At 44.2% G+C, this 13202-nt stretch overlaps 1 protein-coding gene across 1 annotated transcript; it reads left to right on the forward strand.

Annotated features, from left to right (window-relative positions):
- Positions 1 to 1885: 1885 nt before the first annotated feature.
- Positions 1886 to 2452, forward strand: DUSP21 (dual specificity phosphatase 21). Its single transcript, XM_030306436.1, has one exon. It carries the CDS (start codon positions 1886 to 1888, stop codon positions 2450 to 2452), a length of 567 nt encoding a protein of 188 aa, XP_030162296.1.
- The last annotated feature ends 10750 nt before the right edge of the window (positions 2453 to 13202 follow it).

The following is a 13202-nucleotide window of genomic DNA, read 5'->3' on the forward strand; positions in this document are numbered from 1 at the left end:
AATGAAAAAAAAAAGGTGAATGCATGAGATTTGAAAGGCAGGCTTAGATCAGGTTGGAATGGGCCTTGACTACTGAATTGAGAAATCTGAGTGTTAACTAGTTCTTGATGTCCAGGGTCTTTTCCCAGTGGTAGGAAGAGGGTGTGCCCTTGGGAAGCCCCTTATATATCTTCTTCCCTAAATAATAAGGAAAAGTGAGGGCCCCTGGCTGGCATTGGGCAGAGTGTGCAACTCTTGATCTCAGGGTTGTGAGTTCGAGCCCCACGTTGGGTATAGAGATTACTTAAAAATAAAATCTTAAAAAATAATACTAAGGAAAAGTAGAGGTAAATGGGAGTCTGAAAGTCACCTGTTTCCAAACTCAGGAGGAGAAAAACATCAACTCCTCACCCACCTAGGAAAAGCCCCGTAGTGGAGTTTTAAGGCATCCAACATCCCTTAGACAAAAGGGCATCACAGAATATTAGTTGAAAGAATAAATAAATGATCTATTTAATATGAGTCATGCTTGTCTTTGAGAATAGTGTATGAAATTATTTTGGTTAATTGTACTACATTTTTATATTTTTATTAAAAAATTTTTTTTAACATTTATTCATTTTTGAGAGACAGAGAGAGAGAGAGAGAGCACGCAAGTGGGGGTGGGGCAGAGAGAGGGAAACAGAATCCAAAGCAGGTTCCAGGCTCTGAGCTGTCAGCACAGAGCCTGACCTGGGGCTCGAACTCACAAACCACGAGATTATGACCCAAGGCAAAGTCTGATGCTTAACCCACTGAGCCACCCAGGGGCCCCAATTTTACTACATTTTTAAAGTGGAGGAAGCATACATTTATGAAATAACTAGGCTCCAATACTCTTCAGGGGGTTCCACGTCACTCCATAGATGTACAATCTATGAGTCCATATCTTTTTTTTAAGTTTATTTTTATTTATTTTTGAGAGAAAGATAGAGAGCAAGCTGGGGAGCAGTAAAGAGAGAGGGAGACAGAAGCCCAAGCACATTCCACACTGTCAGCGCAGAGCCCGATGCAGGGCTTGAACTCACAAACTGTGAGATCATGACCTGAGCCGAGATCAAGAGTCTGACGCCTAACCAACTGAGCCACCCAGGAGCCCCTATGATTCCATATCTTAAATGGCATCTATTTCGTCCTTGCTTATAGCCACGGCACACCACAAAAATCTTAGCCGTGAGGAAATGCAAATCTCGGGTAGCATTTCAAGAATCTGTTTTTGTTACATGGTAACTCATTGGGATGTAAAGTAAAAAAAAAAAAAAAAAAATTAAATTAAAAAACTGAAAAAATTAAGGAACCGAATTCTATGGCTAGGGTCTGCAAACAAGGATCAGGGCAGCTCACCCAGCCAACCCCGTACCTCACTACACTTTTACAGAGATTAGCGTATCATGTGAGCCAAAGGCTGTTCCCCAGCTTAAAATATGATATTGCTACTTTGTCGAAAAAGTCTAAGCCCGGTCCCTCAATGCTAATAAAATAGAAGCATTCATCGATATTGTGTTCGGTGCGAACCAACAGTTGAAGCATATACTGGATTTCTTGTAATAGGACATTTTTAAAAGTCCAGCAGATAAGAATTGGGGCTTTGGAAAATGAAGGGCTACGGACATAGATAAAAAGAGATCTGGGGTTTCTCTGAAGACCGGGCTGGGTGGCCAAGTTGCCATCGCCATGGAAACCGGGAGGGGCGGGGCGGGCAGTAGGATTGTGACGTCCCCGGGGCGGGGACGGGGTGGTGACCGGTGACTTGGTTTTCTGTACCCCCAGACCGTCGCCTGAGACATTCACAGGTTGCTGCTACGTGAACTCGCCCGAGTTCGGGGCTCCGAACTTTCTCGGAGAGAGATCACCGCCCACCACCGTGATGACCTCTCCGTGTCCCCTCCCGGCTCCGGCTGCACTCCAGCCCACCGTCCATGGCCTCTCCCAAATAACCAGCAGCCTGTACATCAGCAACGGCGTGTCGGCCAACAACCAGGGCATGCTGTCCAGCAACCACATCACCACGGTCATCAACGTCTCGGTGGAAGTGGTCAACACCTTCTACAAGGACATCCAGTACGTCCAGGTGCCGGTGGCTGACGTCCCGAGCTCGCGCCTCTGCGACTTCTTTGACCCGATCGCTGACCACATCCACAGCGTCGAGATGCAGCAGGGCCGCACGCTGCTGCACTGTGCCGCGGGGGTGAGCCGCTCGGCCGCCCTCTGCCTGGCCTACCTCATGAAGTACCACGCCATGTCTCTGCTGGACGCCCATGCGTGGACCAAGTCGTGCCGCCCCATCATCCGGCCCAACAACGGCTTCTGGGAACAGCTCATCCACTACGAGTTCAAGCTGTTCAGCAAGAACACCGTCCACATGGTCAACTCCCCCGTGGGTGTGATCCCTGACATCTACGAGAAGGAGGTCCGTGTGATGATGCAGATGTGAGCCGTCCTGGCCAGCCCCGGACACCTGCTGAGGAGGCAACGCCAACATTGAACCGGAACGTCGAACTTTGAGTTGGGACAGAGAACAAGTGGATACCGTTTAGAAGGGCAAGGAAAAGGGGATGGTGTTGGACTTTTTAGCTTAGGGAGCTTTATCTTTAAAGAATAAAATTCATTGCATCAACAAGATGACGATGTTTCTTATCCTGTGAGCCGCGGCATCGTGGTTGACCCCGGCCCGGCCGGAGTTGGGGGGGGGGGGGGGGGGGAAGGTGGTGCTCAGCTCGGATGGACCTGTATCCTGCGCCCTGCCCTAGGCTGAATAGCCCAGGAGTGAGTCCCCCAGGATCCCACCTGGTTCCTTCCAACCCAAACTCAGAGCTTTAGACATCATGGCACCGCCTGGACTTCTCACAGTAAGTGCCAACTTCTTGTTAGAAGCCTTTACTGGGGTGCACCCTGGGAGCCCTGGGGGAGCCTGAAGCCACCCCTGCCCCCACCTTTGACCACAGTGGCCCGACTCTGCTTTTCTACATTAGATTTGCGTAGAAAACAGGGTTTTAAAAAAATGTTGACTTTTGAGAGACTGAGTGTTGGAGGGGGGGTGGAGGAGAGGGCGGGGGGATGGGGGGGGATGCAGAAAGAGAGGGAGACACAGAACCTGAAGCAGGCTCCAGGCTCTGAGCTATCAGCACAGAGCCCAACATGGGGCTCGAACCCACGAACCGCAAGATCATGCCCTGAGCCGAAGTCCGGCGCTTTAGCCCATGGAGCCATGCAGGTGCCCCTAAAATAGTTTTCAAAAAAGCCACTCCACTATATAAAATTGAAACGATTTTGATTGTGAGCTCTGTACTATGTGCCAGGGTTTCAGGTTGCCCTTGACAACCTCCACCGGCCTTTGTGAAAAGGGACATCAAATCCCCTTCTCCGGAGCATGTTCTGAGAGAGAGAGAGAGAGAGAGAGAGCCTGACATCAGGCTTCAAGGGTCCCTCTCACGGGTCTTGACTTTGAAGGCTGGAGCTGCCAGCCGTGTCACATCTGACACCTCTTCCTCTTGTGATCTGGGGCTCCTGAAAGCCTCTGTTTCCTCACCTGTCAAACGAGTGACACGTGACTCTCACAAGATGGGTGTAGGGATTAGAGTCCTTAGCGTTTTACCCAGCCCATGAATGGTTTAAAGCTTAGAGTAGAGGGCAGCTCTGGTTATTAATGATACTCTTTGGCCCTGCTGGCTGGGGGTCAGCCACATTCGTCCTCACAATGGCATTTCCCCTATCTGGGCAGAGCCACTTGGTTGTCTACCAAGTGCTTTTGCACAAAGTCATCCTGTGTGTAACAACACATGATTTCAGGTTCTTTCTGAGCCTCCCTCAGAGGAAGCCTGGAGTTAGAGCCCTTTCGGAGTTTCCATTGTCTCCTTGTGGTTCATCCTTCACGCAGGTGCAAACGAGAAACAAGCAGTACAATTCCAGCGCCCACCCAGCCCCTGCCCACCCCCCTCCAAGGCCTCGTTTAGCATTGCTGACCATTAATTACAGCCAGTGTCCCAGCATCCCTTGAGATCCGTGGGGGAACTTGCCAAAGGGTCAAATGAGTGAGCCCCAGAGTAGGCCCTGGAATCCAGGATTGTACAAACTCCCCAGGAACCTGGCTCTGGCTTGGGAGCAGCTATTCTAACCCAGAAGATTTGAGACAAAATATATAAGACAGGGCACCTGGGGGGCTCAGTCAGTTGAGCGTCCCACTTCGGCTCAGGTCAGGATCTCACGGTCTGTGAGTTCAAGCCCCAAGTCGGGCTCTGTGCTGACAGCTCAGAGCCTGGAGCCCACTTCAGGTTCTGTGTCTCCCTCTCTCTCTGCCCCTCCCCCGCTCTGTCTCTCTCTCTCTCTCTCTCTCTCTCTCTCTCTCTCTCAAAAATACAAACATTAAAGACACGTGGGCCCAGAGCCCAGTGGCTTTTGAATACCCTTTCTCTCTAAACCCCCTGCCACCCCCATTTCCATAAAAGGACTGCCCAAGGACACAATTTGGGGCGCGCAGAAAAGGGTATGCTGTGAAAACCACTGCTCAAGACGCTTTCCTTCCCTTTACAGACGGAAGAACAGGCTCACAGAACACAAGGGCTGGTGTGGCAGGGCCTTCACAAAGCCGCCTTTCTGGCAGACACCCAGGTGGGAAATTTCTTTTAAAGTATTTTTATCAATTTTTTTTAAGTTTATTCGTTTATTTTGAGAGAGAGAGAGAGCACGAGCAGGGGAGGGGCGGAGAGATGGAGAGACAGAATCCCAAACAGGCTCTGTACCAAGAGCTCAGAGCCCGATGTGGGTCTCAAACTCACCAACCGTGGGCTGAGATCAAGAGTCGGATGCTTAACCGACTGAGCCACGCAGGTGCCCCACTTTTAAAGCATTTAAAAAAAGATATTTATTTGGGCATATGTGTGTGTGTGTGTGTGTGTGTGTATCTTTTTTTTTTAATACCTAAATTAACAGACTGTAAAATTAACTCCCTTTGAACATACAGTTCTGTAACTGTTAACACATATATGGATTCATGTAACCAGAGCCACAATCAGGCCACAGAGCAGCTCTGTGACTCCAAAACTCTCCCTCCCGCTTCCCCTTTGTAGTCAAACTCTGGCCCCACCCCACCCCTGGCAGACACTGAGCTGTTCTCTGTCCCTGTCGACTTGCCTGTAACAGAATGTTACATAAATGGAATCATACAGGATGTAACTTCTGGAGACGGGCTGCTTTCACTCAGCATGTCTTTGTGATTCACTCATGTTGTATTCTTTTGTGTAGATGTACCACAGTTTGTTTTATATTCACCCATTGGAGGATATTCGGGTTTGCATTAGCTTTCTAGGGACTGCCACAACAAAATATCAAAACCTGGGTGGCCTAAAACAGCAGAAGTTAATTTTCTCACAGTTCTGGAGGCCGGAAGTCCTAAATTAAAGTCTCAGCAGGGCCATGATCCCCCTGAAACCTGTAAGGGAAAATCCTCCCTTGCCTCTTGCCACTTTCTGGTGGTTGCTGGCAATCTTTGCCATTCCATGGCTTGGAGGTACATCAGTGTGGTCACACGGCAGTTTTCTTTAATGTGTCTTCGCATCCATCTTCCCTCTGGTATGTCTGTGTCTAAATTTCCCTCTTCTTATAAGGACACCAGTCATATTAGGGGATTCACTCCACTCCTTCAACTAATTATGTCTGCAATGACCCCGTTTCCAGATAAGGTCACATCCTGAGGTTCCGGGGGTTAGGATTTTAACATTTTGGGGGGGGGGATACTATTCAGTTCATAACAGGGTTGTTTCCAGTTTCGGCAAGTATGCATAAAGTACTATAACACCCAGACACACGCAGAAGAAGAAAAAAATTGTGGTGCCTGGAAAAAAAAAGAATTGTAGCAAAGATAGAATATGAGTTACAGTGAAAAATAATAATAACCACCATTTATTAGGAGGCTATTATATGTCAAGCACAAGACCAGTGTCTCTAGTCCTTACATCAGCGCTTTAAGGTTGTCACCGGCAACATACTGATGACAAAACAAAGGCTCCAAGAGGTTAAGGAGTTTGCCTAAGAGAGCACACAGCCCAGGAGTGAAGCGATGTTCAGACTGGGCTGTTTTTCCATATTTCTGATTTATCTTTTGAGTTGTCAGGACTGGAATACAGAACAAGAATATTCAACTTTTCTTGTCAAATGTGTTGCATATGTATTTTTCCCAGTTGATCATGTGCCATGTGTTTATGGTGCTTATGTGTGACCCAAAAGTTGAAATTTGTATGTAGTTAAATTTGTGAGTCTTTTTTTTTAATGTTTATTTATTCATTATTTTTGAGAGAGAGAGAGCGCACAAGCAAGGGAGAGGCAAGGAGAGAGAGGGAGACAGAATCCAAAGCAGGCGCCAAGCTCCAAGCTGTCAGCACAGAGCCCAGCGCGGGGCTCGAACCCACAAACCCACCTACCGTGAGATCATCACCTGAGGTGAAATCGGATGCTTAACCGACTGAGCCACCCAGGCGCCCCATACCCTCATCTTTTTTAAACTTGAAGTCAGGTCTAGAGGCTTGATTAGGTTTGGGTTAAGTATTTTTTACTACAATAGTTAAGGTGGTGACCACCAGATACCTGCCTTCAAAGCGAGTGAGTAACCTGTGGGGTGATAACTTTCCCACCATGTGAATATCCTGTTTCTTTCATCCAATGGTATTAACATCCATTAAGGAGTCTTGCCTCAACCAAGTGTTACACTGGGGGACGTGTAACTCTTAAATCTATCCCAAACTAATTTTGGTATAAGTTGGAGCTATTTAATTTTTTAAAAATAATTGTGAGATATCATAAAATTGCCTTTAATATTTGTGTCTACTTTTGTTCCTTCTGGCTTGTTACATTGTCTCTTTTCTTGTGCCAGTTTCACACTCCTTAAAATTGATACAGCTTCAGAACAGGCAGGAACATTTGGTAGGGCAATGACATCTCTCCCTAGCCCCGCCTTTATGCTTCTTCAGAGGCTTTTCTGTTGTTGCTAGATTCTTTTTCTCTTCTGGATGAAGCATTTTAATAGTTGTGAAAGGTTTTTAAAACTTTTCCATTAGGATTTTGATTGGAATTACTGTTTTCTTGTGTATTTAGCCAAGGTCGAATCAGAAAAACAGACACCACAATAGTTACTTTACCAGAGAATATCTACTATCATGAACTATTTAACCAGGTATCGGAGAATTGAAAAGGCAAAAATAGAACACACATTGTATGTTTCTACATATATAAACATTTAAATAAAAGGTCATCTACTCAGAATGTCTGATATTTGATCAGTAAAGTATTAACCATATTCTGGAGTTTGTATATCTTAATTCCAAAGGCTCATGATGTTAGAAAATTGTAATGTGTACACACACACACACACACACACGCATGTGCACTCACATACCCACTCATTCAATTCTTTGCAATTCAATTTTTTAAAACAGTTTTTTCTCGGGGCGCCTGGGTGGCTTGGTCGGTTGGGCGTCCGACTTCGGCTCAGGTCATGATCTCACGGTCCGAGAGTTCGAGCCCCGCATCGGGCTTTGGGCTGACAGCTCAGAGCCTGGAGCCTGTTTCAGATTCTGTGTCTCCCTCTCTCTCTGCCCCTCCCCTGTTCATGCTCTGTCTCTCTCTGTCTCAAAAATAAATAAACGTTAAAAAAAAAAAACAGTTTTTTCTGGGGCGCCTGGATGGCTCAGTTGGTTAAGGGTCCGACTTCAGCTCAGGTCATGATCACACAGTTCATGGGTTTGAGCCCCACATCAGGCCCTGTGCTGACAGTTCAGAGCCTGGAGACTGCTTTGGATTCTGTGTCTCCCTCTCTCTCTACCCCTACCCTACCTGCTCTCTGTCTCTCTCTCTCTCTCTCAAAAATACATAAACATTTAAAAAATTTTTTTAAACAGTTTTTTCCTGCTAAAACATTTCACATCATATCTGTTAGGTTACCAATGAGACCTCTGTGACATCACATGATGACCTACTCTGATCTACACTGTTAAGGTAAGAAGATCAAGATATCCAGTAAGAGGGTGATGTTTACCTGTGGGTATTTGAGACCCCATCTCCAGCTACCTCAGTGTCTCCTCATACACTTTTCACTATTCCCCTATTAATGAGATATAGGCAGGTTGGGAGGTGACCTCTCAATCACCTTTTGGGAATGGCCTGATAAGGGGAGAAGAGGGAGTGAAAACATGAATTATATGGTAATCTTTTGGTGCCTGAGCCAGACTCCCAGATAGATCCTCCCCATCCAGAGAGACAGATCAAGGTCTCGGTCACATAGTTGTGTTCAGAAAGCATATTTAATAAGACATTCTGCAATAGGGCACAATAGTGTTGTATTTGGACTCACGATTGACCTCTTTCTTCAATAGCCTCTATGGTGAGGGAATAAAAGCGAGCAAAGGACTTGACTAAGTTAGAAAGCCTCTGTCATCATTGAACTCCGGAGGCTTCAAGTTTAGGCAGGACTGAGGCCTGTGTTGGGGACCATGAGAGTCTGCACTCATTTCTAGCTTTATTGCATGGTGGTCAAAGAATGTGGCCTGTGTAATTTTTGCTTTCCAGAATTGAGATTTTCTTATTAGCTGTCTCTTGAACAGTGAAGCATGCATTATCTACTGGTAGGCTTCCAAGGTTAAATGTTTTATCATATTTTCTTACTTAAAATGTTTTAATATTTGAGTAGGTAATGTGATTCTGCATTCAAATGGTAACATAAGGGGGGTGGCGCCTGGGTGCCTCAGTTGGTTAAGCAGCCAACTCTTGGTTTCAGCTCAGGTCATGATGTCGAGGTTCATGAGTTTGAGCCCCACATTGGGCTCTCTCTCTCTCTCTCAAAAACAAATAAATATATTTTTTAAAAAGTACATAAGAGCACATAGAGTGAAATCTCTCCTCACCTCTGTCCTCTAGCCAATCACTTTCACCCCCCCAGAGGCAGTCAAAATTATTAGTTTCCCTTCTATGTTCCTAAGATATTACTTTATGCATCTGCAAGGAATTACGTATGTATTTTATCTCATTTTTCACCAAGGAGCAGCATACTTTACTCACCGTTCTCTATTTTGTCTCTTTTTGTGTAATAATATATGTTACAGATCATGTAATGTCAGTAAAAGAGAACACCCTCGTTCTTTTTGGAAATATCATAACTCACTGAACCCGGCCCCTACTGGTAGACATTTAGATTGCTGCCAAACTTTTGTTATTATAAATATTACTGTGATAAATGAACTTGTGGTGAAGTTTGTGTATGTAAATTATGTCATTAATGTGCAAATATATTCATAGGGTATTACTAGAAATGGAAATAGGGGGGTTGTGTTCCGAGAAACCTAGTTTTCCACCTGTGTGTCTCCTTTACTACTCACACAACTACCACATTGTGACTACGTGTCAATTCTCTGTGACACCGGGTGGACATCCTACAATTGAGCCCAGTTCCAACGCCATCTACCTAGAGATTGCGTCAGATCCCACAGGTTAAGGGTTCAGTCCCACAAGACTGCCCACCGCCAACCTCAAATGCCAGTCACAAGTGGTAGGTTCCCAGGTTACCCACAGAAGTTGTGGCTACAAATCGGAGGTACCCCTTCTGAGGTTCAATTAACTTGCTAGAGTGGCTCGCAGAACTCAGGGAAGCTCTTACTTACATTTGCCGGTTTATTAAAGGACGTGATAAAGGAAGGATACAGATGAACAGCCAGACGAAGAGATACATAGGGTGGAGTCTGAGAGGGTCCCGAGCACAGAAGCTTCTCTGTCCCTGTGGTGATGGGGTTCATCCTCCTCCGAGAATGCGAATGTGTTGACCCACCCAGAAGCTCCCTGAACCCCCTACTATTGGGATTTTTATGAGGCCTTCCTCATGTAGGCATGATTGATCATTAACTCTGTTTCCAGCCCTCTCCCTTCTGTGGAGAGGTGAGGGAGGTCAAGGCTGAAAATCCCAAGCTTCTAATCATGGCTTGATCTTTCTGGTGGCCAGCCCCCATCCAGGACTCACCTACAGTCACCTCGTTAGAACAAAAGATGGTCCTAGTGTTCTTACCACTTAGGAATTTACAAGGGTTTTAGGAGTCCTGTGCCAGGAAGGAGGAAGAGCAGAGAGCAATATATATTTTTTATGATCTCACAGGGTCTGATTTCACAGTTTGAATTTTTTTAAGTTTATTTATTTATTTTGAGAGAGAGAGAGAGAGAGAGAGCGCATGAGCAGGGGAGAGGGGCAGTGGGTCTTGATCCCAGGAACGGTGAGATCATGACCTGAGCTGATATCAGGAGTCAGACACTTAACCCACTGGGCCACCCAGGCGCCCCCACAATTTGAAATTTTGATAAACACTGCCAGGTTCATTCCAATGGATGTTACCGATACCTAGCAACAATGTATGAAAGTGCCTATTTTCCCACAGAATCAACAGCATAGTGTATCTTTTGTATCTTTGCCATGCTGACCAGTGAAAATGGTATCTCAGATTGCTTGCAATTTGCTTGTCTCTTATGACTAAGTTTCCAGTGTCTTTTCATTCTTTTAAGAGCCAGGTATATTTTTCTTTCCATGAAGTGACTGCTCCTATCAATATCTTATTACATTGCTAGTCTTGTTTTCTTATGGATTTGTAAGAACTTTATTAAAGAAATGAGGCATTTGTGAGTGATAAGAATTTCAGGTATTTTCTCCTGGTTTTTCATTTGTCTTTTGACTTTGCTTAGAAGGGATTTGCCAGAGAGATTATTTATATTTAGTCAAATTTATTGGTTCTTTTTTTTTTTTTTTTTATGGATTTGGGTTCTGTGTCATCCTCAGAAAGGCTTTCCATACTCTAAGAGTATCCTAAAAATGTTTCCCATGGCTCTTCTAGTACTTTTAATAGTTTGAATTTTTTTTTTTTTTTCCAAGAGACACAGAGAGTGGCACAAGTGGAGGAGGGGCAGAGGGAGAGGGAGAGAGACGATCTTAAACAGGCTCCGCACCGACCTTGAGATCATGACCTGAGCCCCAATCAACAGTCAGACACTTAACCGACTGAGCCACCCAGGCGCCCCTGTAGTTTCAATGTCAACATGTAAATATTTGATCCATCGGGAATACATCCTAGTAGAAAGTGTGAGGTATGGATCCAACATTACTTTTTTTTTGGATTGCTACCATCATTCTCATCTATTCATATAATTTATAATATAAAAAGTATATAACATCATATGTAGTTTATATATAATCCATAATGTATTATATATAGTCTTAATAGTATCCGTCCTCCTTAAATTCATATTTATTTTTGGATCTGCTCGATATATCTAATGGCTAAGAGATATGTTAGTCGTGTATTGCTTTTGTCTTTATGTCAATTTCTCCCTATATTTCCCTGATGGTTAATTTTATGTGTTAAGTTGGCCAGGCTATGGTGCACATTTGTTTGGTCAAATGCTAATCTAGATGTTGCTGTGAAGGTATTTGTGGATGTGATTAAAATTTATAGTCAGGTGACTTTTAGTAAAGCAGATTATTCTTCATTATGTGGGTGGGCCTCATCCAGTCAGTTGAAGGCCTGAAGAGCAAAGACTGATGTGTCCCAAAGAAGAAGCAATTTCACCTCAGGACTGCAACGTAGAAACTCTGCGTGAGTTTTCAGGCTGTTGGTCTGCCCTACAAGTCTTGGATCAAGGCTGCAACATCGACTCTTATCTGAGTTTCTAGCCTGTTGGCCTCCTCTACAGATCTACAAATCTCAGATTTTCAGGCCCCGACAATGACATGAGCCAATCCCTTAACTCTCTTTATCTCTCTTTCTTTAAATGTATATACATACGTATATGTTACACACGATTGGTTTTATTTCCCTGGAGAACCCTCACTAATACAATTTCCACTAGTTTTTCTTTATGCAGACAGTCCCTAACTTACAGTGGTTTGACTTAGATAATTTTCTGCCTTTATGGTGGTGCAAAAGCTATACACATTCGGTAGAAACTGTACTTTGGATTTTGAATTTTGGTTTTTTCCTGGGCTAGCAATATGTGCTACGAAACTCTTTTATGATGCTGGGTTATGGCTGTGAGCCACAGCTCTGGGTCAGCCCCACAGTCCCTAAGGTGAACAACTGATACACTTACAACCATTCTGCTTTTCACTTTCGATCCAGGATTCAACAAATTTCATGAGCCATTCAACCCTTTGTTACAAAATAGGCTCCGAGTACATAATTTGTCCCAACTGGAGGCTGATGTGTTTTGAGCCCCTTTAAGGTAGGCCAGGCTAAGCTAGGAGATTTGGGAGGTTACATGTATTAAATGCATTTCTGATTTACAATAATATTTTTAACTTTCAGTGGGTTTGTTGGGAAGGAATCCCATCATAAGCCAAGGAAGATCTGTCTATTTTGTATGTTCTGATATATCTGTATATTTGGATGGTATTTGATGGTCTGGCATTGAATGTCAACATGATGAGAATTTTACTTCTACCCTTTAACTAATATAAAATTACCTCTCTTGGCCGAATTAATGCTTTCTTTGATGCTCTAATATTGCCAACTCTTCCCCACCCCCTTCTTTTGGTCTGCGTTTTCTAATGTCTTTGTCTATTTTTTACTTTGTAACCTATCATGTTGTGTTTTAGTGGTAATTTTATACTAAAATTTCTTTTACTCAGCCAAGTCTTTTAACAGGGGATTTACATTTTTAAATTCTGAAATCTTTGGTTTTATGCCATTTTGTTCTGTGATTTATTTATTAACATTTCTCCATTTTCTTCATTTTCAGTTTCATTTTTTTTTAGTTTTTTTTTTTTAACGTTTATTCATTTTTGAGAGAGAGAGAGAGAGAGAGACAGAGTGCGAGTGGGGGAGGGGCGGAGAGAGAGGGAGACACAGAATCTGAAGCAGGATCCAGGCTCTGAGCGGTCAGCACAGGGCCCGACGTGGGGCTCGAACCCATGAACTGTGAGATCATGACCTGAGCCGAAGCCGGACGCTTAACTGACTGAGCCACCCAGGCGCCCCGATTTTCAGTTTCATTTTTATCTTCTCCATTGCTTTAGAAAGGATTTTAAAGGATTTTATTCTATTAGTTGAAAGCAGCTACCTGGAGAAAGGGGAAACTTGTACTTTTTACTATACCTTTCTATTTCCTGAATTGATATAGTACGTATATTACCTGACACATACCTGTAGGTTTTTCAAAAGCTTTCT

The sequence above is a fragment of the Lynx canadensis genome, chromosome X (assembly GCF_007474595.2).
Source record: "Lynx canadensis isolate LIC74 chromosome X, mLynCan4.pri.v2, whole genome shotgun sequence".
Taxonomy (NCBI): Eukaryota; Metazoa; Chordata; class Mammalia; order Carnivora; family Felidae; genus Lynx; species Lynx canadensis.